Source organism: Oxyura jamaicensis, chromosome 6 (assembly GCF_011077185.1).
Source record: "Oxyura jamaicensis isolate SHBP4307 breed ruddy duck chromosome 6, BPBGC_Ojam_1.0, whole genome shotgun sequence".
In the NCBI taxonomy this organism is placed as follows: Eukaryota; Metazoa; Chordata; class Aves; order Anseriformes; family Anatidae; genus Oxyura; species Oxyura jamaicensis.
This window is the reverse complement of record NC_048898.1, coordinates 6,762,627-6,787,389: the sequence shown is the minus strand read 5'-3', so window position 1 is coordinate 6,787,389 and position 24,763 is coordinate 6,762,627. Positions and strand designations below refer to the sequence as shown.

The 24,763-nt window shown below is 40.9% G+C and overlaps 1 protein-coding gene across 4 annotated transcripts; it reads right to left on the bottom strand.

Moving 5' to 3' along the window:
• Nucleotides 1-2,800: 2,800 nt before the first annotated feature.
• On the bottom strand, nucleotides 2,801-23,081 carry SLC16A9 (solute carrier family 16 member 9). 4 transcript variants are annotated; one of them, XM_035330066.1, is made up of 7 exons: nucleotides 23,011-23,081; nucleotides 18,811-18,870; nucleotides 16,958-17,186; nucleotides 7,790-7,933; nucleotides 6,783-6,878; nucleotides 4,004-4,912; nucleotides 2,801-3,697 (listed from the first exon to the last, which is right to left on the bottom strand). In XM_035330066.1, exons 3-7 carry the CDS (start codon nucleotides 17,151-17,153, stop codon nucleotides 3,519-3,521), a joined length of 1,524 nt encoding a protein of 507 aa, XP_035185957.1. In that variant the 5' UTR covers nucleotides 17,154-17,186; nucleotides 18,811-18,870; nucleotides 23,011-23,081; the 3' UTR covers nucleotides 2,801-3,518. The 4 variants fall into 4 exon arrangements, with proteins under 4 accessions (XP_035185957.1, XP_035185955.1, XP_035185956.1 ...); XM_035330064.1 differs by lacking the exon at nucleotides 23,011-23,081 and adding an exon at nucleotides 20,527-22,311; XM_035330065.1 differs by lacking the exon at nucleotides 23,011-23,081 and adding an exon at nucleotides 22,030-22,311.
• Nucleotides 23,082-24,763: the final 1,682 nt, after the last annotated feature.

The window sequence follows — 24,763 nt, the reverse complement described above, 5'->3', positions numbered from 1 at the left end:
GAGAGATGCATTCATACCAGTAATACTTGGTTTTAGCTCTGACTGAGAATCTTCTGGTAAGACAACTGACAAGTCTAACTTGGCTCTTCAGTGTAATTGAGTCTACCACAAAACATCACTGAAATAGTCCTTTGAATCTGAGGAATTCTATTTCAAACTAGAAAGAAGCTTTTGCCACTTCCTTTGATGCATCTGTCCAATTTCTGTATCGTTTATGTTTTACCAGCATAATACTCAGGCCAACACATACACCAGACTTGCCCTTCTGAAGAGCCTTGCAAAATATCTTTCAAGTCAAAAATACTGCAATGTCAGTATAATCCTATGCAAACATCTCAGCCAACTTTCATAGCATAAGATCTGTAGCCCTTATTCAGCACATTGTTCAATGACAGTATGTGATGCTGGAATCCAGTATCAGCAGGATGTAGGCAAATTAACAGCTACCAAAGGAATGCAATCAATTTTTGCAGCTAGCCTTAAAAACGATGAATTAAGCAAGGCACATAACAGGCTATAAATCTACTAAAACTTAGCTGTTTCATTTTTCTCATGTTTTGGTAACTACAATAAATTTTAAGATCTGCAAATAAGATAAATGTTCTATTCATGACTGACTCCACAGCAACTAATAGTTTATGCAACAATAACTTTTTCTTCTATAATAGAGTATAAAGAATAATTATCTAAGCTTCTAACTCCTCCTGTTGTAGCTGTTTGTCAAGGACTATAAGATTCAAAAGGATGCAGAATTAAATTCTACATGGCAGAACTGTCTATCTACCTGCATCTAAGAGCCTGTCAACATTAACGACCTAGTTATCAAACAAATGAGGCATAGATAATCATGGTGTACCTCTCCTACAAAAACATTTGAGCCTATTGGTCAATTTGAATTAAGCCTGCCAGACAGAAAAAGTAAAAGCTCTCAGACAAAATTCAAGTTGCAGCGACCCTGGAAGCATCTTCTTGAAAATGAACCCCCCAAAACCAGAGAAGTAGAAGTGAAAATTGAAGCATTAAATCCTTGGTCTTGTTTCTAAATTATTATGGTCACTGTAATCAACCAGCACAATTAGGATTAGGAGCCCTAACACGTATTGACTGCAGTGGCAATATAAAGTTATTCCACAGCCTGGGCTCTTTTCTCCCTGATGGGTAGGGTTACATCAGCAAATTGTCACAGATCACTAGTCAGATTTCCAAACACATCAAACTGTCTAATAATAGACATTATTTCCACTGCAAAAGTGTGCTACACGTTGCCCAATCATTAACATTAATTGTAGCTGAGTTTTTCCAAAAACTGACAAGTGATGTAATAACAGCTTCATATTTAAAGTACTAAGAATGTATCATTGGCAGGAAGTGAAAGACTTTAAAAGATATTAATCTGCAGGCACACACATTCTGATTATATCCAGTACACTGTTGCAGTTTCTCAAAATGTGTAAAATGGTACCACTTTCATGTGCGTGCGGTGAAGTCTGACTACAGCTGCCATACAACTGATGCAAATCCACATCAGATACACAGGACACCAGCTTGGAACTGGAATTGCATTTGTAAATACACTACTTGATTTTTTTTCCACGTGCATTATATAAGGGATCCAAGAAATAAAAACCACAGTAGTTACACCCAGATGACACATGGAGGAAAAAATACAAAGCCAAATAACTACATTGTTATTTTTGTCAGGCTTCAATACAAACTGAAATAAGTGAGTCCCAGAAAGCCAGCAGAAAATGTCTTAAGACAACCTGCTTTTTCCCAGCTTGGATCAGAAAAGGGAACAAAACTTACACGTATATCTGCCCCACTTAAAGGTTATATCACTCTTGCTTAATGAGTTCTGCAAAAACAGTAACTCTGTTCATAGTACTATGACAATAAAAGTTGCTCATTACTTGTCTGGTTTTTATCTTACGGATTGTTTACGAGCCAGACTCACAGCAGACATCTGAAGACAATACTACTGCTGAGAAGTAGTATGTTCTGCTTGGGCAGCTGCAGACAACTCTACAGTATGCAGCTCAGGACCACCTCATACAAGGTTTCCCAACACATTCCAGTAAGGTTCAATCCTAGAGCAAGAAGCCAAAGCTCACAGGATGTGCCACCAGTGGACAGGAGATTCCTATGACTGCAGTGCAAGAGCAACCAGACGCGTCTTCAGTGTGGGAGTAGCAGCGAAGCAACAGCTACTGCCCAGGGCCTGCAGGGCAGTGCAGACCTAGCTGAGCCATCCTGCCTTGTATCATCTCCCTTGCTCAGGAAAGACTTCAGCCTCACGCAGCATCCCCCCAGTCATGCCAACCTTGAACCTCAGGCTAAACACAAGGGAAAAAACAACACAGGCACACAGAGCTGGACTGCAGCTTGGGAGTTTCTGGGCAGTAGCTTCAGGAGTTCACTCGGAGCCTGCTTGGTGTTCAAGCGTCCCAACTCTCACCACCTCAGCTTGTCCCTTACCTCTTCTGTTATCACTTCCCCACACTTTTTCTTGATCCCTTTTACTCTCTTCTCTCCTTGCTAAATCAATTCAAAAAAATAACAAAGAATATATTGTTATCAAGTTTTACCTTTTTCAATCAAATCCACAGTTTAAAGCTCTGTGACTAAGGACAAGGTCTCCGCAGTGGGTTCAACCAACTAAGCAGAGCTGTGCAATGAGAGATGCACCCTGTACTGCCAGACTGCAGCAACTTGCTTAGAACCACTCACCTGCAGGCTTCTGCGAGCATATCTCCAACTCCAATCTAAAGACGTTCAACTTGGATAACCAAGTCAGCATTTCTTTACATGGTTTCAACAATCATATTTATTCCTTGGTTTAAAAGATTTTGGTTCAACAGTGTTATAAACAGACTTCACAAAATGTGCAATATTTATAAACAGTTCTTAGTTGCAGTGGTAGTAAGAATCTTTACTTCCATCATGAAGTTCAGTTACGAAACACGAGGTTGGTTTTGTTCTCCCTCTTTTCCCCCTCCCCAATTGGCACTTCATTGTAAATTGGAGAAACTTTTAAAAGTCCAAAAAGTTAATCTAAACACGATGTTATAAGCACCTTGCCACAGCATTACATTCTCATAAGGCAAATTAATGTTTTGTAAAGTCTGATTGTGCAACTTGGAGACCTATAAAAGGTGACAGAAATGCCAGCCTTCTTGGACAAGAAACAGGCCTTCATTTTTGCTTCAAAGTCTTCACCCGCCACACCGCCCAACCCTTATAAAAACAGTACAGCTGATAATACAGCAGAATATACCCATTACAGGCAAAAGGAAATTACAGTAGACAAAGGCTGAAAACACAGTGCATAGTAGACAAAATAAGACCGTTCTTAAAAAAGAAAAAAGAAAAAACAGAAAAAAAAAAAACCTAACACCAACCAGCAATGGAATTTTTCTAGTGGATGAGGATTTTTGGACTTCATAAATAAGTGGAAAATTACTAAAATACTTTGCTCTATAATATAAAAAAAAAAGCATGAAGTGTTTTCCAGTCGTCACCTAAGCACTAGATGCAGCTTTGTAGGAGTAAGTATTTGGAGGCAGCTTTGAGCCCTGATTGGTACAGGCATTCCAGCAGGGTAGTGCTGCCAACAGCAGAAGAAATCCTCCCAGTAAAACACAAAAGCCACTGAAGTAGAATGCAGTGTCATACTCTTGTGTCCAATCGTAAAACCAACCTGAGTGTGAAAATAAAAGAAAAGAGCATCAATGAGGAGTTAAATTGAACACAGCACTGTAAGTTAGAAAATTGCCATTAAACAAAGAGGCTGAAATCTAATACACACATTGACCACTTACACATGAACATGTGCTTTTCATCAAAGATGAAAACAGAAAAAAATCAGATTGCCCAGCTCAAGAGAAACAGGATTTAATTTTTAAGATTTTTACTTCATCTTTTCATTGTAATTAGGACCAGCTAGAATTAATTTGCCTGTGGGCAGTTCTTTCTGTTAATTTTAACATATCTAACTTGACCTTACCTACAATTGGTGGTCCGAGGCTATTCCCAAGTCCAGCAAAGAACATCAATATCCCATACGCATGAGTCAGTTTCTCAATTCCCACAGTCTTCGTTGTTACATATGGAAAAATTGACCAGTTCCCAGTCAGAAAACCCAAAATCCCAGAAAGCATTGCTAGTGTAAGGTAGCTTTTGGCAAATGGAATTGCAAACAAGGCCACTCCTGTCATAAGTAAGGTGATTACATATAGATATAAAGTGTTAATCCACTTAAAATCTGCCAGTATTCCTAAAATAAGTTTGCCAACTGCAGTCATAATGCCTATAATGGAAATAAGGGGCATATGATAGTCTTCTTCATCAATGTTTGCACTTCTTGCTACATCTTCCATGAGCAGGGACGGAGGAAATCCACCAATATCAAAGAGCAAGATGGCAACAAAGAGAGCTGAAAATACTTTGTTCTTAAAAAGAACAATGGTTTCCTCCCAGTAGTTCAAATAGAGCTGCCACTTTCTTTTGGCAAGTTGCTTGCAGAAGTTTGTCTGTTCCACAACTTTCTTTTTATAAGTGTCTTTCTCATTTACATTTATTGAGCTTAATACATTCTTATTTAAAATGTTATCTTGTTTGTAATCAGGCACATTGTTCGCACATTTCTCATCAATACAGCCCTTTTCAAGGATGCTTATGTTTTCTTCAACAGTCTTTTCTTTTTCATGGTAAACAAAACATTGGTCTGGGACTTTGTCTACACATGTTTTTTCTGATGAAGGGGAATCTGATGACTCCAATGGTCTCATTAGGCTGCCACATGCTAATATATTTAGAGACAGTGCACCAACTATTAGCAAACAACCATCCAGTCCATACAGGTCAATAAGCTCTCTTTGCAATGCTGCATATATAAAGAGTCCAACACTTGAGCCTATAAAATGAAAATAAGATCAGTTTAAACTGAAGAGCTGAGAACTTTATTCACTAATAACAAATTGCCACATTTCAGCAACTACAAAACACAGTCCCAGGAATGCTAAGTCATTTGTGCTCCTCTTCCCAATTTAACAAACTGGTGTTACCACCTTTGTGAGAATGTACAACCATCTTTATTGGGTATGCCCAAAATAAAAAGTGTTTCAAAATATCTGAACAATTTGTAATGATTAACACTAGCGGACACTTCAGAAACAAGTAGGATTAATATTCTGACAAAAAAAAAAAAAAAAATCAAAAACAATTAAGCCATCCTTCTGCCAAGCACATGCATACATCTACTCCTTCACGTACCACTTTGAGTTAGTACAGTTAGAATTTCATCCAAGATTATTTTCCCGTTTCTCCTCACTGCTGCCACCTTCCTCCTCCAAGGCAAGGAAACAAACAGACCAGTGGTTCACCAAGAGCCCTCCTACAAACAGCAAGTGACTGTTTGATGTTTAGGGAGGGTGGTTCACATTTTACAAGTGAATTTACTCCAAAGGTATTTCTGAAGCCTTGCAGGGACTCAAAATGCAAAGATGCATTTGAGAAATTTGGCTATTCAGAAGAAAATATTGAAAGGTACGCAATTACGATGGGTACAAGCATTTTATGCAATCCTACTACTGTAAAGAAAATGCTCTTGGCTGAAGCAAGCATAGATCTATTCTAATCAATGGATCTCCACTCACGAACACAGAGCATTGGTTTTTCATGTCAAATTAAAGACAATCTTTAATTTGAAATGATTTTCTGAAGACTGCCCCTAGGTTTTATTAATGCAATTCATATACTTCAGTGCTAAAAACACAACAAAAATTGTAAAGTTTAGACTTGTTTTATCTTCAAGGTACTAAAATCAACTAAGACTCAATAAAATCAGGCCTTACAGCAGACCACTTGTAAACCCAATAAAAGCCAATGAAAACAATTCCAAGGGACACTTCCGCAGAGGTTCCCCTTCAATATGCTGGTGTGTATCAGGCATTAATATCTTGCAACACTGACCACATCGATCAAGATTCTCTCTAATAACAGCTACGTGAGAAAAAGGATCAGAGGAGAGAGATTGTACAACACAGAAAGCCAGGTGTGGAACAGTGTGCTTCTTTATCTATTCTGACTTGGTTCATTAAGTTAGCAATTCCTTTTGGTATAAAGGACAACACTGCACAACCTAAAGACCCAGAGATAGGATGAGAAAGGCTGTCCAGCACCCTTCAAAGAATTTTGCTTGTATTATCAGAGGCTCTTTCCTCTCGGATCCCCATAACATGCACGGACAAAATTGGGATGACCTTTTGAAAGATTTCAGACATTAGTCTTCTTTTATATTGGAAAGTAAGAAAACAAAAGAAGAATCAAAAAAAAAAAAAAAAAAAAAAAAAGCCCAAACTTCAATTACTCCTTAACAGACAGAGCTTTGTGAGATTACAGTAACCCAGCACTTATATCCTGTATCTCCAGACTCTCTCTTACCTGTGATCTTGTATAAGTACCAAGAGAGAGAAGAGAGCTCTACAGAAAGATTCCTCTGGCATTACTCATGGCATACAGCCCAAGCTACTTGTAATCTGCTTTCATTTTGGCAAATCCCCTTTTCTCATCATTATGGATAATCCACACCATACACCTATAAATGTAGTTACTATTTTATCTGAAGCCTGCTGTTAAATCATCATTGCTACTGTGTTTTGACTTGAGAAGTACTTTGGGAAGTAACAGCAAAATACAATCTTCTGTTTTACTATTGCCAGAGTAATGGTAGCTGTATCAGCACTGAAAAGTTAGATAGAGCGAACGACAATTAAAAATCATACCTGTAGAAATCAGACCAAGTGCAAGGCCTCTGCGTTTGTCAAAATATTGGCAAGTGATGGTAACCGTTGCAGTATACAAAAGGCCACATCCAAGCCCTGGAGAAAGATTTAGAAAAAAAGCATGTAGCATACTCTGGGAAATGAATGCCCCATTTATTCCCCACATGATACAGCGGCGTACCCCAGACACAGAGATATCCTTAGATGTAGTTCAGCACCGGTCACACTGCAAGAGACATTAGGCTGCCTGCACTGTGCCACCCTTTTCTCCCCACAGCCAGTCCCAGTAACCGAAACCGTATGGAGCTGGCTTGGTTTGAGGATTTCACCAGCTCAGGTTCTGTGCTATGTGGAAGCAGTTAAATGGCTTTCAGTCCTGGGGCTGGCCCTGGCAAACAGTACAGCTTCGTCTGCATGGCTCCGTGCCCAAGCCAGCACACCCTGCTGGGTCCTGCTGGCCAGCAAGGTGCCTGGATTCTTGACACAGTTAATCTGCAATTTGATAAACCACCCACAGCAGCCCTCTGAAGCAGAGAGATAGGTCACCCCCTGCCAGGAGAACAGCACTTTCATGCTTAATACCTGAGCATATTAGGTTCAATCCAGTTATGTGGAGAACAACACCACTCCTTAATTATCTCTAATTTACCAAATTTGAATGAGTACATGACAAAATTCCTGAAGAGATTTTATTCCTTTAGGATTAGCACTTCTTGCCCACTGAAGAACTGCTTAATTCTTAGGTAAAACCTGAGTCTGTCCACCTCTAACAATTGCATCAACAGCGGACAAACTGTTTTTGAATTCTGACAAACGGTAGTGCCTTCGTCACTTACTACATGGTAACAGGCTGCCTGTGTGACCCTTCCCCAAAGTAAAGTACTCCTTGGTAACTGAAGTCCCAGACTACAGCTGCCTACGTGAATCAGCTTCCTCTTCCAGATTTGTAAAGCAAGACTAAGAACAATAAAGACTAAGTGTCTATATAAAAGGGAGCTTTTTCTTACCAACAACAATCCCATATGAAAGATACAGAAAGTATATGTTAGGTGCAAAACTACTCATCATAAGGCCACCAGCCACCATAAAGCCACTGAAGATTGCTACTGGTCTTGCTCCAAAAGATGATACACATATGCTACAGACAGGACCTAGAGAAAAAGCAGGAAAAACGTTCATTGTAAATAGCAGCAAAAGGAAGAACTTCAAAACAAAACAAAAAACCCTCAGAATGTGGAAATGTTTTGTGTAATACTTATTTAAGTATATAATTAAACAAGAATCAAGAATACTCATTTTTGCATGATTCCTAAAAAGATAGGTTATAAAAACATAAGTGATCAAGCCTGCAAATACTTTGCTTAAGGATAAACTGAAAAAAATAACATGAAATTGTACCAGGGTGGAGAGGAAGAGAGCAAAACATTATTTAAACACAGGATGATACATATACATGCTAGCCTGTAACACTGTGACTACAAAACTAAGGACTTGACAAAGGTTCTGATAAGTGTCTTCATCAGTAGGTACCAAAAAAAAAAAATAGACCAAGCTTTAGTCAAGTTGATTTTTCTTCCATAAAGACTAAAAACTGCATTTCAGAAAAAAACAGTATTGTTAGTCATCTTGATATAAGATGAAATTTATAAGTGAGATGGAAATAATGTCTTCTGATGATAATCACAGTAACAATGCCACCTGGTGCTTAGATAGAGTAAATATCTGCTGACATGCCAGATAAAGACCAACGGTACTCTTCCCTGATTTTCTGGGGAATTAAATACTTCCCAGTCAGCATTTTATTTAATATCTGCTTATTTCCCTATCTCGTTTTTTACTGTACAACTATGGAAAATAAGAGGTATTTATTGAGAATATCCAAAGCAATATTTAAGAAGTTTGGAAGAGGTTTCTCCCTCTCTTTATTCCCCAATATTTCTTGGTTGGTTAGTTTTTCAAAACAAGAACAAAGTGCAGGCAATGTTCATATTCTACTTGTACTGAATCAGTTCTTCCCTCACAAAAGTTGTAGAATAAGCACTTAATTTTCTATTGCGTGACCTGGAATATGCCTTTTAGTCTGAAGTGCCATGCAAGCTTGGTGTTCTGCACAAATAAGTAACCAGCAAAGGACTTGGCCTGCAAAAGACAAATTCTCTTCTGAAACCCCTCAGTTCCAACCATTCATAAATAGACTTAGCTCTTAGTCCCACAATCCTAAATGTGGCAGCCATTAAATTATAAGTTAGATATATGCACAAATGACATTACTTATAGAACAAAACAAAAAAAATCCTTCACCACCTTTGTATTTCACACTGAAGTAAAGGCACTCCACGATCAATCACTACAATCTGCAAAAGCAGTAGTTTAGGAGTCTGCCATTTGTTCTGGTTGGCCCTCCCTGACTCACGCGAAACTCCGGTTCCTGGCAGATGGGAGCTGAGCTGAGAGACGATATAAGGTGAACAAAAACAGTTGGAGCTGATGACGGTGCTTGCCTAGGTTTACAGACAGAAGCTAGCAGCTGGGAATGTAGACAAGGTGTTTGTGTGGTTACCAGCCATGGGACAAGCAGTTCTGGCAGGCAGAAGCACGGATTTGCTAGCAGGTGAAACAATCCTCAGATAGAAGGCAGGTCAGAACTTCTGCCCTGCGTGAGAGTTGTTTAGGGAACTTAAAAGAAGAGAGTTTGAATCAGGGCTTATCCAAGAAACAAGAAAGTCTTCTGGGGAAGCTGGGTTTATAAGGACTTTGGAAATGATGAAAAAGGAAGATGTAAGCTCTCGCTGCTTCTCAAAACCAGCATGCTGTGGGAATGAAAACTGGCCAGAATAACTTGGGCAGAGTAACTTGCTGAGAACAAAAGCTGAGAGTGTTAGATTGATGCTGATTCTCAGAATTAATTAGTAGAACTGGCAGATTAAGATAGGTACGTTTCTTAAAACTGCAGGATTTAAAAATAAACAAAGGATTGAATCCATATTACGTACCAAAAACATTCTACACTAAAAGAACATTAGGTGGTGATAACATAATTCAATTAAGCAGAGGAATTTGCACTCTTTTCCACCCTTTATTTCTTACCCACTGCCCTGCTAAAACAAACAGTATCTGTATTTTGACATATTCTTTGAGAAGCTCTCTGCCCAGCCTGCAGTGGTGGTGCTGATAGGGATTGCACTGGTGACTATCAGAAAATCTGAGGTAAAGCAGGACCTCCTGGCTTCCAGCCAGAGGAAGGGAGACACAGAGCTGAGGAACACATCTGCATACCCTGACAAGGACACTTTCCTCTGGAACACCATCAAAGGTATCCCTGACAGGGTCCAAGGAGTCATTCTTCCAGCTTCTCCCCATTACGAAAAAAAATCCCAAAAAGAGAACAGAAAGTACAAACAGACCTTTTTGGTCTGACATGGAAAACAACCTTCACAGAACTAAAGAACCTGTATCATCTCACACAGCAAGAGATTTGGCATCTCAGCAATGGCACCACTTATAAGAAGGAGCCCCAGAATAAGTATTTAAACAGTTATTATACGTCCCCAGGACAAGAAGAAAAACAGCTCTGTCTTCCCATCTGCACTAGGCCCTACTCTCACACTCCCCTCATCATACTGCTAGAAAATAAGTCACAGAAGAACCCGTCATGACAGCCAGTATCTTTGTTTCATTTTCCTGCCTCTCCACATTCCTTCTATTTCCGAAAGAGCTGGCACTGTTTTCAGGCGCAGTACCTTTGGTTATTACCATGGCATTTGCACAGGAGTTTACTGTACACAAACATGTAATTCTCTAGAAAGTAATTCAAGCACAATGGGCTAAAGGCAGTTAAATCTGATCAAACATCCAACTTTCCCAGAGTGGGACTGCAACTTGCTCTGTGAACTCCTGCCCTGTGGATTTTGTTCACAGTGGACGCTCGTATTCTCAAGAATGTGAGAGTCAATGTACAACCAGATGCAAACAGCTTTTCAGGCAGCAGAAGGGTTTTTACTTAGTCAACTATTTCAGAAAGATCCTTCCACTGATAATGCATTTCCCACCATAACTTAAACAGAAAATAGACTCCCTATGGCAATCCTCAATAGGAAGCACAGAAAATGTCTTTTAAGCCAGCACTTCTTCAGTTTGCTAAGCAACTCCAGGAGTTAGCACTGGTACTAGAATAGTATCTTAAGACAATGCTAAATATTTACCTCTTTGACAAATAAAATCCCTGGGGCTTTTTTTCTTCTGAATGATGCATCTTAAAAACTAGACCAAAGTCTATCAGAAAAGAAACCAGCCCAGTTTATCAGAATGGTAGATAACTCTAGGAGGAAAACTGAATTGCTCTGAAAGGCTTTGAAGGCAGCACAAGGAGAGCCGGTGCTCTTCTGCACGCAACCTGTCAAGGCTCAGCAGCCTGATAATTACATTTTATGCAGGCGAGTGGTCCAGAAGCTCCCTGGACAAAACCAGGAGCAGCAGCAGAACAGACAAGCTCTTACAATACATCTTCAGGTAGAAAGATCAAAGAGAGAGAACTCCTGGGAGGAATCAATTGTACATTGCTATTTTCATTAAGATTTTATAAATAAATAAAAGACTTTAACCTCAGTGAGACCCAGATGTGACAATGAATCCTTTGTGAAATGTGAAAACAAGCCATCATCTTCTGACCTCTACAGACACAATCCTTCCAAAGCAGATGCTTCAGTCTGCAGCTTCACTACAGAGTTGTTTTCTTTTACAGGCATCAAGAGCTAACATACTCTTTCTCCATCTTCTCACATGGAGAGAAAAAAATCTGCAAGCAAATACTCTCCTTCCCCACTCTCTCATATCTAGGGTCCTCCCTCCTTCACCTCATACACACACATAACCTTTTCCTAAACAAACAATACTGGACAACAGTTCTTTTTCTTATCACCTGCATCAATCTGACCCACCCTACTCATCGGTATCTGTCCTAGCCCATTGAAATGGTAGAGTAGAAGCAATGCTCACAGACTGTAAGTAAAATCCACTGGACATAACAAAAGAATATTTTTACATATTAAAAGCATTGCTAAAACTTGTTCATAATAAATGCAATATCCTCCAAGATAAAGAATCAGAATAAGAATAATCAGTATAAGAATCAGAAAAAACCTTTCACACCAGACAGGAACCCCCTTCCAACTCATTGGAAAGATTGCTCCTTTGTAATAAAATTATTAAATGAACTGAGCTCCTCTTTCGAGGAATCTGGGAAACATTTCCACTCCCTCCAAACTACGTACAGCTTCTGTAGTTTTGAGTGGGAGCTATCTACGTGCAAGATTTTTGTCCTAAAGTCTGCAGATGCTGCAAAGGTCTTTTACACAGTTGTACAAATATTGATTAGAAACACAAAACTAAGCTTTTTTGACATTTAACACGAAATACCTCAAGCCAGCAGAAACACCCCATTAATTTATCAAGACATCTTTCAGGAAAATCTCGCCTTTGTTCTTTCTCCACTAATAAAGGCGAGTGGGAATGGGACACATATTGTTGGTGTCTCCTGCAATGCCAAATACTGTGAAATCAGTTCTTACTATAAACAGCTGTGGTGCCAATTACAGGCGCCAAGGTCTTTGTCTGTTTTGCTTTTAACAAGTATAACATGGCTCAAATTTAATTTCAGGCTCCAAATGCATGTAAAATTAAGAACACTTGGTGCAGGAGAAACAAGCTATCTTCAAGAACATAATAAATATCCTCCTCTGGCCTGTTTTACCAGGTAAAGCATTTTAAGCTCTTTTAATTTCTACCTACATAACAAGCCCTACATCATCCCTGGAGCCATCTCCCACATGTACTACAGCCTGATCAGTGCTATGATAGCTAATATTGTAGTTGAGGTCTCACCACTGCCCTGCTTAATGACACTGCTGCTTTTCTTTCTTTTTTAGGCACATTCCTTTCAATACATGGTAAGGTCACAACACAGAAAGTGATGATGACTCAAGTCACCCTGCAAGGAATCAGGTCCCTGTCCAATTCCCTTTTCCAGCTGATGAGCTCTCCAGCCAGGGGCTGAACACAGGCTTTAGCTACCCTGTCTACGGCAAGAGGACAGAAATTGAACACCAGGCTAGCAGGGAGTTCATCTCAATAAACAGGGTGCTGTACTAGGTTTCTATGTCTCAGTCTAAGTTTAGCTCTCACACAAGTCAGAAGTAAACACTGTAGAAAGGATACAAATAGAGCAAATGTGAAAGGACTCACCAGCATCTCCTATTTTAAAAATGTTTAAGATTATGTTTACAGAGGGAAGGGGAGAAGACATACACAACTGTTTTTTGCTGCCAGCTGGCATATAATGACATATAAGGACATATTACTCTTTTCAGTGAAATTACAGTATAGATCTAGCAAAGCCACTGGACCTACCTTCCACTATTACAGACGCCATCTAATGTATTTTTCAGTGCTATCAATGAGAAAAATCTCCCTTAAGAAAATGGACGCTAACTTATTGCCTGTATGCACGTTGCTGTAAACCTACCACAATGCCATTCTTTTCCAGTCTGACACCCACAGCTTGAGAAAGGTGATGTTAAGGTGGATCAGGCTTACAGAGGAGCCTTAAGGGTAATTAATAGTAAAAGATTGTTGCATTGATGACAAATGGACTGCATCGAGGTGTAGGCTTAAAAGAAAACTTACAAGTAATTTGATTGCAGTCTCCAGACACACACCACACATACTCAGGGAGACTTCAAATATACCACTTATGGATAAACTTGTTCTTCAGCTGAAAATTAAAACCAAGCATCTTCTATCATAAGATTACCTACTTTTAAAGAGGCAATTAACTACCAGGTAAAGTTGTGAGAGATGAAGAATGCACTAAACAAACACTTTCTGATTCAAATGAGAATTACAATTTTTTCTGCATGCAACGTGGATCACTTTAAAAGTATCAATATTTGAAAATACATCTACAAATAACTAGATCAGTGCTTGAAAATTGAAATAAAGGAAGAGAAGGAAAGGAACAACAAATAGCAGAAGAGTCAAGTTAGGAACAGTAAGAAGCAAAGGGACTACTGAAAGGCTTTGAGGTAAAGCTGTCCTGTTACTAGCATTCACACAAGCAATTCTGTTGATGAAATCAGCTTGCTTGGGGAGATTGTTAAATTACTAAATGTAGATTGCACCTTTTCACGTACATGAAAATATGCTAATTTGGAAAAAAAAAATCAATTAGCCTGACCATCTACTTAACATCATAGGCTACAACACAGAATGGTCCCATCTGGCCTGCAATACTAAACATGCAATAGCTGAAATGAGAACACAAACAAGTTCTCCTTTTCCATATTCATGAAAAGGGTCTAACTTTGCAGTGTGTTATACCAATATTTTTGCACTAAAAACACATGTTCTTGACACTAGTGACTGTCTGAAAAAAGCTTGCTATGAAAACTGCATGAAAAACAATCTGGAAGAGACTGAATGTTCCACAAGCAAGGCTGAAAATGCTCCCTGTACCAATTCAGAAGGCTGATCTACTGCGGCCCTTTGAATTTTAACACGGTAAATGATCAAGACATTTGTAGAAATAAAAGGAATTAAATAACTATATCTTTTTATGTGCTTTCTAGTAGTAACTGCTGATCGTAAATGAACTGCTCTTCAATAAAAACACGTTGAGAGAATTGCAGTCTTTCAGGTCACTTTTAACACAACATGAAAGCATTTTGATGAGCTTCTTAGTGACTGCCACTAATGCATCCTTCTTGCACTGCATGGGAAGAGAAACAGATCTCCCACAGAGAGGGAATAGAACACATGATATCAGTAGTCCATTCCTTTGCAAGTTAACCATTCTTCTCCCCATTCTCATAGACACATATTAAAGAGCATCAATTCCATTCTTTTAGTCCTTGCTAAACTTCCTCCATGAAGTCCTTATTTGCAATAAACTTTTATTACCAGAGCTATAAGTTAGTCCCTCAAGACTAAAGATTTCATGAGAAAGCAATAGGATTTTTCCATTATTTCCTGCTATGTACGCCCACACCAACTAGTAAATGTAATTACTGTGTTTATATCAGTCCCACAGTGTTAACTTTTAAATATTACTACGTAAAGGGTATTGGGGGAATTTTCCAGAAGTACAGTAGTATATCAGCAGGACACAAGATCGTAAATTGTCAAAAGCATTCTAGTTTTCAGAAAAGGTTATAATACAGTGTCCCTCCAACAAGATTACTTCAAGTAGAGTTATCATTAAGGTCAGATCCTACCTTGGCAAGAGCGGGGAATCTTCCATTTGAGACAGAGCAGGGAACATATATTTTGTTTTCAGTCAACTCTGATAACATCAATGCAATGAAAAGGCCCTATCTGTACTTTTCTTTGAATTAATATTGCAAATTATTAAGCTCTCAAACCCCAAACTGAAAGAATTAAATCACACTGACAGTGTTCCTCCAATCCCCGGTCAAAATTTCAAGCAATTTGATCATTCCATACCAAAGTGAATTACAACAGCATCTTTTAGTTACATCATTCAGTCACAGAAGTTTCCATTTGCTATAAAGTACAATACTGAGAGAGGCAAGGCAGAGGGAACTAAGAAATCTGGAAACTAGCATGGTGTTGACATATGAGGAAAGGGACTGAGGCTGTTGTTATGAGAGTGAGCCAAAGACTTCTGGTCTCCAGAGAAAAGTTTTTTCTTCACCCTTTCTCTTGCAATTCCCTTCTGCCTAGTTTTTTTTTTTTTTTAAGTAACTATCTTGTTTAGACTTTTTTCCCCCACTTCATTCTCTCACTCAAGTTTATTTAGGCTTTAATTCTTTCATAATGGGAGTTAAGGCACTTAAAGTATGAAAATAGAAATGTATGATAGAAGATCAGTCTACAGACCTTAGCCCACTCACACCCTGGAACTGAATATAGTCTTCTCGTGGTTAATGATCCACCTGCCTTTGCCCATTTCTATTCTGCCTAGTGATATAAATCCCCAACACTAAAGTGGCACCAGTATTTGGCCTTTTATAGTCATACAAAACAGTGGCCTTCAGTTCTGAATCGTGATGTGAACATCAACTCTCTCTAAAGAAGAGATTTCCTCAGAATCCTGAACTAAATTTTGAAGTTACCTAATTGCTTTTGCCCACAGCAATTTCTCTGCTGACAGGCAATTTTTGTCCAGATTCAGCAAAAAGATAATAGTTCCCAAGATGAATCTTTGAAAAGCAGAAGTTAGTGATGTTACCCAGTAAAATACCCGTGGCTCAATATTAAAATGGACCTATGGACTTTCACTTTTAATTTTCCTGCTGTTCCTCTTCATCAAGTGACAAGGTCTTACTAAAGAAAAGCTTTCAGTAAAGTTGTTTTATTTAATGCCACCATTATCCATAACTTTCCAGGCTTCAAAAGCAGTTCTCTTCCCCTGAAACAAACAGTGAAAAAGAATCCTCACCCACCCTAACTGGTGGTTTTATTTCTAGGGCTGAAGAATGAATTTACTGGTTTATTAACTGACTTTTTTTTTTCCACAGAATCACAGAATGGCCAAGGTTGGAAGAGACCTCTGAAGATCATCTAGTCCTACCCCCTGCCAAGCAGGACCACCCTGAGCACGTTGTGCAGGATGGCATCCAGGCAGGTTTTGAATATGTCCAGAGAGGGAGACTTCACAACCTCTCTGGGCAACCTGTTCCAGCGCTCTGTCACCCTTACAGTAAAGAAGTGACCTCTCACATTCAGCCAGAATTTCCTGCCTGGAGCTCTTGAGCCATTTCAGAATAGAATTTTGTTCTGTTTTTAAAGATACTAATATAAATGTTAAAGTCTCATTTAAAAAAAAAAATAATCATCATCCCATCAACAAAATTACCATTCAGCTTTTCAGACAGTTTCGTATTTCTAGGTTATTAAGATACATTTATTTTGAATGTTCTGAGGTTAATATTTTTATTGTTGTTTTACCATTATGCTGTGGTTTATGTATAGTGGAAGTGGAACTATAAATGCAATGTTCTTACTTATCTTGACCTAAAACAAAAACACACTGTCCCTCAATTTCTTTCATCATTTACAGCTGTCTTTAATATTACTCCAAAAGCACACACAGATGAAAGCACCTATCAGAAAGAAAACATATAATTTTAAGATAAACACTGTTATCTCTCTATACTTACTGGCAAGCAATCCAATTCCATTTGCTAATGATCCAACCCAAGCAGTCTTGCCTTTCCCTTCTCCAAAAGCATCCAGCCATTCTAAATACAAGACTCCAACTGCCAGAGGTGATCCGTAACACAAGAACTGAGTAAAGAAGGAAACGACAACAATCACCCAGCCCCAACCACCATCGGGTGGTTTCCGAAACACCATCTTGTCAGATGAGTGTAGATGTACAGATGGACCCTGTGCAAACAAAAAACAGACAGACAGAACAGGGCATTAGAAATGTGACTGACCTAGGTCTGGTAATACTAGTGGGCTGTACAAGTGAGACATTGCCAAGCAACCTTTAAGAAATGTCTAAAATGCAGCATGCAACAACGAAGATCAGTTACCATTTGGTACTTCTACCTTTTCAGCTTCACATATTATTCTTGCACTGTGATGTATGTCACACAAACATCAGCACTGTATTACAGAAAGGGGGGACATTTCATTTTCTGAGTGTTAAGTAGGCTTATGTAAAGACCTACGGCATCAGTATATGGCACAGTTCAACAAGAGAAGCACTTGGCCACCAGCTGAACCACCATCCTGAGCAAAGTATAATATAGGCTCAAAGGACAAGAAAAGCTACAAGTATAAAACAACCCCAATAAATAATTCAGGTCTGAAAAAAAAAAAATCACAAGTATAAAAATATTACTTCAAGGTCCAAAAACAACAACAAAACCTTTACTTAATTCTAATTCCATTTTCAATAATTGTACTATGCATTTCACAATGTATTTGCAACCAGATAGCATACTCTGGGAGGGGCAGGCTAAGAAGATGACTACTGATGACTACTGTAGATGACTACATTCTGGATGCAGTAACAGTTCAGAACTTCCCTCTGTTGACCAGGTGACATGTAGAGGAGTGATGCCTCTGAAAACACTTTGAACATGTTAGTAAGTAAATAAAGCGAGTTCTAAAACTGTATACAGGTCTGGTTTGTATAGCAAGACATGACAGTATTAAACATGCACAAAGAAATCTCTTACAAGCTGTTACAGTGTCTGCCTTCTGCATACCCCTTTCACCAAACTGGCACTCACTTCTTCAGCTCCATAAATACTATCTACTCTGCTGCATGGCAAGATTCATCATCGGATCATCTACAACTTTAAATAACTGACTGTCCTCACCTTCTCAAGAGTAGTTTCTGAATGTAGAGGCTGGCACCTCTAACGTTTAGTGAAGAATTCAGAAGTTCCCAGGCTAAGCTACTTTGGAGTTTGGATGACTCCAAAGATACGTGAATTCCCTTGCATAACCTGCCCTCCCTCTCTTTAGGGAGCAATCTGATGAACTGATGATCACAAAACCCATGTTCTGTTCCTGGCTCTCTAACTAACCAGATGTGTGATTTTCAACCATTTTATTTTCTGTACCCTGTAAGACAGAGAGAGATAAGATCTTACCCAGTTTTTTCATGGAATGTTCTCAAGGACCATTTGCACTCTGAAGAGTGTGCATTAAGACTGCTGCAGTAACAGTTCTGCTCTGGGAGACCCCAGGAGACAAAGCAGAAAAATAAAGTCTTGCTGCCTGTTTGTGATGAGCTGGGAACTCTTCAACTTTTCAGTGCAAAGGAAAATAAAATGACTGCTTTATGAAAGCAATTGTATAAATGAGAAGATAATAACGGAACTTCAATTCAAGCTGCCCATACTCCACACAGGTGGTTTTTAAGAACTTGCATGGAAAACTAACAAAAAAGCTGCAGCATAAATTTTTGAGAAATAATTACCATAGAGACATGTAAAAGGACAGTTCTAGTTCCTAGATACACTTAAGTGTTACACTGAGGGTAGATACTTACGGATGACGACACACGAGTCCCTCAGCCCCCTACAAATGTAGCTTCAGGTGGCAACTCTACCTGCAGAAAAAGAGCAGCAAAGCAAAGGAAGTTTTCAGCCAAAGTATAACTGCAACAGTAAAAATATCTTTTCAGAGGAACTTCAGAAATATTCATGTTATCAAATTATCTCAGTGGAGAAATACTGATCCTCCCTCAATTAATCAAAAGGTGACAGCAGCCTTGAGCACCAAAATAACAAAAACATGGCCTCCTAACATTAAATAAATTTTGATGTTCTAGGTCCTTTGGGGAAAGATTTACGGTTTTAACATACTGACAGTCCTTCAAGATACAGCATTCCAGGTACAGATGTTCCGAAGTTTTCTTTCGGTTATAAATCTAGGTTTTGATTTACTTCTTCAAATGTCTGGCAATTGCCCCTTGATTACATTAGGTGCCAGGGTGACAGCTGACAGATATCATGACATACCTTAAGGCATCAAAGCATTAAAAAGCTGCTTATAGGTACCTTCCTACAAAAATAACCCTTACAATTACACAAAAGAGGGGATCATGAGGGGATCCTTCATCTCTAAACAAGATATTTAGACTGTACATATATAGTCAACAACAGAGCGGGCATACACACCTCTCCTTGCACTAAATACATATCACTTGACTTGTTTGCCCCTGACTGAAGTAAAAGTGGTGGAAATAAATAACAGCTTCAAGAAAAGACAGTTTCACTGAGATAAAACAAGGACATTTTCAGAAAGCTACTAAAATAACAGAATACAGTGAATAATCTCAAATTCTATTTGTTTAAAAAGTAATCTTTAGAAGACAAATACATGCTAGCTGTTATATTGATTTCCATTACATTGGTACTCTAAAATTTGGCATAGACATAACCCTTGATTCAGTTCTGCTATTCTAAATATTCAGTGGGGAAGGGAGGGCAGGGTAGGTGATGATAAAAGTTTTCATAGCCTGAGGTCATGTAGTCTTTTCTAATAGACTTTAAAAAAAAAATCTGGATCAGTTCCTCATCTGCTGCAAGTCTGCATAGCTTCACTGACTTTAGCAGAGCTCTGTCAAGTTATGGCAGCAAAAGAGCTGACCTTCTACATCCTGAAGCCTCTTATTTTGCTCAGCAGTTATCTTTCACAACTTTTAGCTAAAATAACAGATTTTTAGATGGCAAAAATAACTCTATTTTCTAAACACTTTGAGTCATTTACAGACTGTAACTGTCAAGCACAAAGCAAAAATCACCATAGCTTCCCCCACACAAATTGTCCTTGAAGTGAAAAAAATGATCTATCAAGTCATTTTTATGAGCCACCATGACCTGGCTTTTCTTTCCTGCTCTTGCAGACTGCCCCATTAGTTCACATTGCTGTGTGCCTACTGCCTATAACAAGGTGTATTTTCTAACATTCCAGAAAACATGAAGTCCTCCTGAAGACAGCATGCGAGCTGAGAGCCCTGCGTGAGGAGCCCGTTCCCTGGAGCCTTTTGTTACAGTACGTTGTTAAAGGTGTCCCCGTCAAGCAAGCGGTTACTGTGACTGTGGATATCAATGCACCTTTTATTGCTACATTATTTAATACTTCCCTGAGGATAACAAGTTGCAGTACAAAAATTTAACAGGATGAACAAGAGCTGGCAGTAGGAACTAAACCATCGCTATTCCTAGCACTGCCTGGATGTACACCTAGTCTGTGCATCTACCTGGGAGGGATCCAAAGTGCCTCTCACTATCGTCTGTCTCTGGCTGAAAGGAGGACAAACATCATCAAACATAAAGAAGCAGAAGCCCATACAGAAGAGAGCTCAATGGACCAAGAAGACTTGTGTGATCCTGGAAAGAGACAAACAACTGTGGATTTAAGATTTAGGTGGGAATAATATCACAAATCTTAACTGTTCACACAACCTAAGGATGTTGTTTCAGGCTCCAGGAAACCTAGGCACTTCAAAAATAGAGAAATAGAGAAATAAAGCATAATGAATTAAACAGTAAGTTGAAGCTTGGTTAGAAAAAGCTTTTCAATGAGCTGTACTCACAGCGAATAAGAATCAGAGGAAGAGAGCTGTCTGATGAAAGCCTCTACCAACAACAACAAGAAAAAAAAAAAAAAAAAAAAAAAGAAAACCCTAGAGAACCGAACAACAACAGTTTTAACACAGAAACATGGTGGTGTCATGCTGTAACCACTTTCTTTTATATAATCAGCTTTATCACAACACCAAGCTCTTTTTCTAAAAATATTAAAATTTAGCTTAAAGATGACAGATGAATGCGCACACACAAAAAAAGAACTGGCTTGGAGAACACAATTATGACTGAAACATTAGCCCTCAGCACAGAAACTTGTATTAATCTGTGGCAAAGGGAACCTTGAGAAAGACAGTAGCAAAACAATTGTTTTCAGTTTGTTATTTGTGCAACTGGAGCCTTGTTAAGTATACTGGTTTCTGTGAGCAGCACATGGCTGCAAAGAAAGCTGATGTCAGCAGAACAACTGGGTGATTAACAGCTCTTCCAGTTTTGCAAGGCACTGGTACAAATTAAGACAGTACCAGGCAGAATGGTAACGTTTCCCGTTTTAAAGTGCATTAGATTTCACATAGATTTGTGTTTATTCTTCAATCAACCTACTCACAATTGTCATCTGAAGTTTGTGCTACACTTAAGTTGCCAGTAACACCTAGGGTGTCAGAGCAGCAGCAGCACATTGCAGTTAACCCTAACGCATTCATACCAAGCACCTATGCACATCTCTGCACACATACAGATGTGACAGCAAGTATAGACATTGTGTTAAAAACACTGAAAAAGACACATCTATACTTTGATGACATTGGACTTTAACTGATGTTCTAACAATAGCAGCTCCCCATGTTTAAATGTTTGTCTCTAAGTACTTCTACACTGAATACATATTTCCCTCTCAGTTGTCAGCATTCAGGTCTACAAATTTCTCATGTTCCTCTACATTTCCTTTTGTAGCTTACATAGGAGGCTCAGCAACATAAGCGTTTCCTCCCATTTCTGCCCAATAAGAAAAGCAGCATGGAGTTTAAAACAAAATACCAGCACAAAACTTCCTGAAAACATAACAACTTCTTCCCATTTCACAAAATAAGTTCACATAAAGAAGCATCAATCAGGGCAGCACATAAACCAGCCAGCTTTGTACAAATCTGTCAGCTCAGCAGAACCAGTCCTACCTGTTTGCAGAGCCTCACTGCCCCAGAGGGGATGGAAAACCCCCCTGCAAGCATAACTGGCTGTCAGACGCTAGCACGCATCTATACAGACAGATGGAAGCCAACATTGCTATAAGCCACCAGCCAACTAGTTCAGAAGAGAACTCCTTTGCAAAGATGAGTGCACAGCACGCCTTACGCATCACAACCTGCAAATGCTCCACTTGGCGTCCACTCTCGCCACCCGTCTGTGCCCCTCAGCCAGGTCCTGTGCGGGACAGATGCGCTTTTATGGCCCCGGCTTGCCTTGCCCCTTCCCACGCCCCCGGGGCCAGCCCGCTGCCCTGCTCCACAGGACCAAGCCCCACACAGCGCCTTCTGCCCCAGACCTGCTTTGGCAACGGACGCTCGTCTACATAGTGGGGCGACAAGCGATGAAGGGCTATCCTGGGGCACGCTCCTCTCGCCATCACCCAACACCATGCGAACAGGGTGAGAGGCTGCCCTCCAAGACACCAAGGGGAGCCCGCGATGTGCTGGCAGGTGTCAGTGAGGTGTACCCATGGGCACCTGCCACAGACATCACTGGGTGCCCACGGCGGAGGCTGATGGGTGCCCCCAAGGGATGATGCCACCGGGCACCCGCTTGGCCAGCGATGGGCGCTCTCGGCTGGCACCAACGCGTCGGTGGGCACCTGTGATGGCCGCCGAGGGTCCCGAGGACGAGGAGGGTGCCCGAAGGGGCTCAGACCCCTCACGCCCTTGCGCCGCAGGGCGCCCCGCGGAGTCCCCTCAGAGCCTCCGGCCTGCCGACGCCCGGGGCCGGGCCGCCCTCCGCGGCGCCTCATTCCGGCCCCGGGGGCCCGTGGCTGGCAGCGGCAGCACCCGCAGCCCCCTCCGCGGCCACGAGGCGCCCCCGGCCGCTCCCCTCAGGGCCGGGTCACCCCCGCTGCTCACCCGCTGCTCGCCCGGGGCCCCTGAGGCGGCGCCGTGCCCGGTTACCTGCACGCCGCGGCGGCGGGGAGGCGGCGGGGGCCGGCGGGCGGGAGCCGCCCCCGGAGAGCCGGGGCGGCCCCGCATCCCCGGCGCGGCGGGGCGGGGCGGGACGCGGCCGGTGCCGGCACGAACCGGTTGTAGCCCGGCGGGAGGAGGAGCCGCCGGAGGCTGCTCCGGCCCAAGGCTCGGCCCCGGCCCCGCTGCTGCCGCCCCCGGCTCGGCCCCACGCCCTCCTCCTCCTCCTCGTCCCCCGCCGCTCTTTTTTATTCGCGTGCCCGCGGCTTCTCGCGGCGTACCTCAGCCGCGCTGACCGCAGGGCCCGGGCGGCCTCGCCTCAGGCGCAGCCCCAGGGTGCGGGGCCTGGCCCGGCTCCTGCCGAGGCGGGCGGGAACCCCCCCGCCTCACGGCCCCCGGTCAGGGTGGCTCCGGCCTCCACCCGAGCTGCAGCTGGCAAGGCAAACGTACCCACGCTGCTTGCTGAAAGGCTGAAGCTACTCGAAGCACTTACAGCCCTGCAGTGCTCTAAGCTGCGGCCCCGGCAGGGCATTAATCCCCCTTTCAGAGCTGCAGTCCAGCCTTATGCCTCCGTGCACCGTTTATAAAGACTCGTTAACTTCAGGTGTCTTTTAAAGTGCCTAAATGTGCCTCAGTGTTCAGGAAATGAATAAGACTACTTGCTACTAGAAGGATTAACAGATGTACAACATAAACCCACTTCTATCTCTTCTGAGACATCTTTGTAGGGAGAAGGCCTGCGCTAGCATGTGTTTCGGGGGGTAGGGTATCTCACCTCAGAAAGGGTAGCCAACTGGCGAAGAAAAAAAAAAAAGGAAAACACCTATCAGGGTCTAGAAAACTGGTTGAGGTAGGAAAGCAACTAAATGGGGTTTCACCTAGAGAGAAGACAGAGGAGAAACACAGTAACACTCTTCCAAAAAACATATCAGAAGTTACTGCAAAGAAAAAGGAGTATTTTTTATGCATTTAACGAAAAGTGGTTAATGGGCCTTAAATCCACTGAAGGATTTTGCATTAATTATTAGGAAAAGCAAGGCTAGTTAGATACAGGAAGAAACTTCTTTGGGAGAGCGCAGCATTTCGAGGACACACACATTGGGTTGCCTACACCAGAAGTGACTGAAGACAGCTGCCCAGCCAGCACACAGTCTCCATTAACTTCTGTCATTCCTTGGGCTCCATGACACAAGCTGAAATGGAAAGGGTAGCTGAAATCTTAGTACAGACGCACAAAAGACAGCTGGAAAATAACAGTTCTGAAACAACCATTCAAGATGTGTAGTTTCCTACGCATAATACAAAACTACTAACTATGATAAAACCCTTTTTTCCGTACAAGTGTACAAAGGCTCCAGTTCCATTACAGCACTTGGCAGAAGTGTTTTGCTTTTTAAATTCTGCAGAAGCTTAAAAAACAATGTTGCAGGTTAAAATTAAACACGGGACAATTCATTCAACCAAAATTGGTTATACGCATCTGAAAAAAAAAAAAAAAAATAAGTGAAGAAGAATATTTGTTTGTTCTTAAGTAGACTCCATCAGACTCCTGTGTACAGGAAGCTAAAAGTTAATAGCAGCTTACCTATAGAGGAGCATTCAGAAGAGTTAAGGTGCATCAGTCACAACATACATGGAAATATACTGGATCTTTACGCAGAAGCAGCAGTCCTAGGCAGATGCAAAACAACTTTATTTAGATCACAAGCAGCTTTGGACCTAAAAGAAAACCCACTTGAGAATT

Excerpts from the sequence above, each read along its gene's own strand:
- SLC16A9 (XM_035330066.1), bottom strand. The coding sequence starts at position 17,153 with ATGGTGTTTCGGAAACCACCCGATGGTGGTTGGGGCTGGGTGATTGTT. Across the intron at positions 6,879-7,789 it reads TTCATATGGGATTGTTGTTG|GGCTTGGATGTGGCCTTTTG; the intron begins GTAAGAAAAAGC and ends ATCTTTCTCCAG. Across the intron at positions 3,698-4,003 it reads CCTCGGACCACCAATTGTAG|GTTGGTTTTACGATTGGACA; the intron begins GTAAGGTCAAGT and ends TTTCACACTCAG.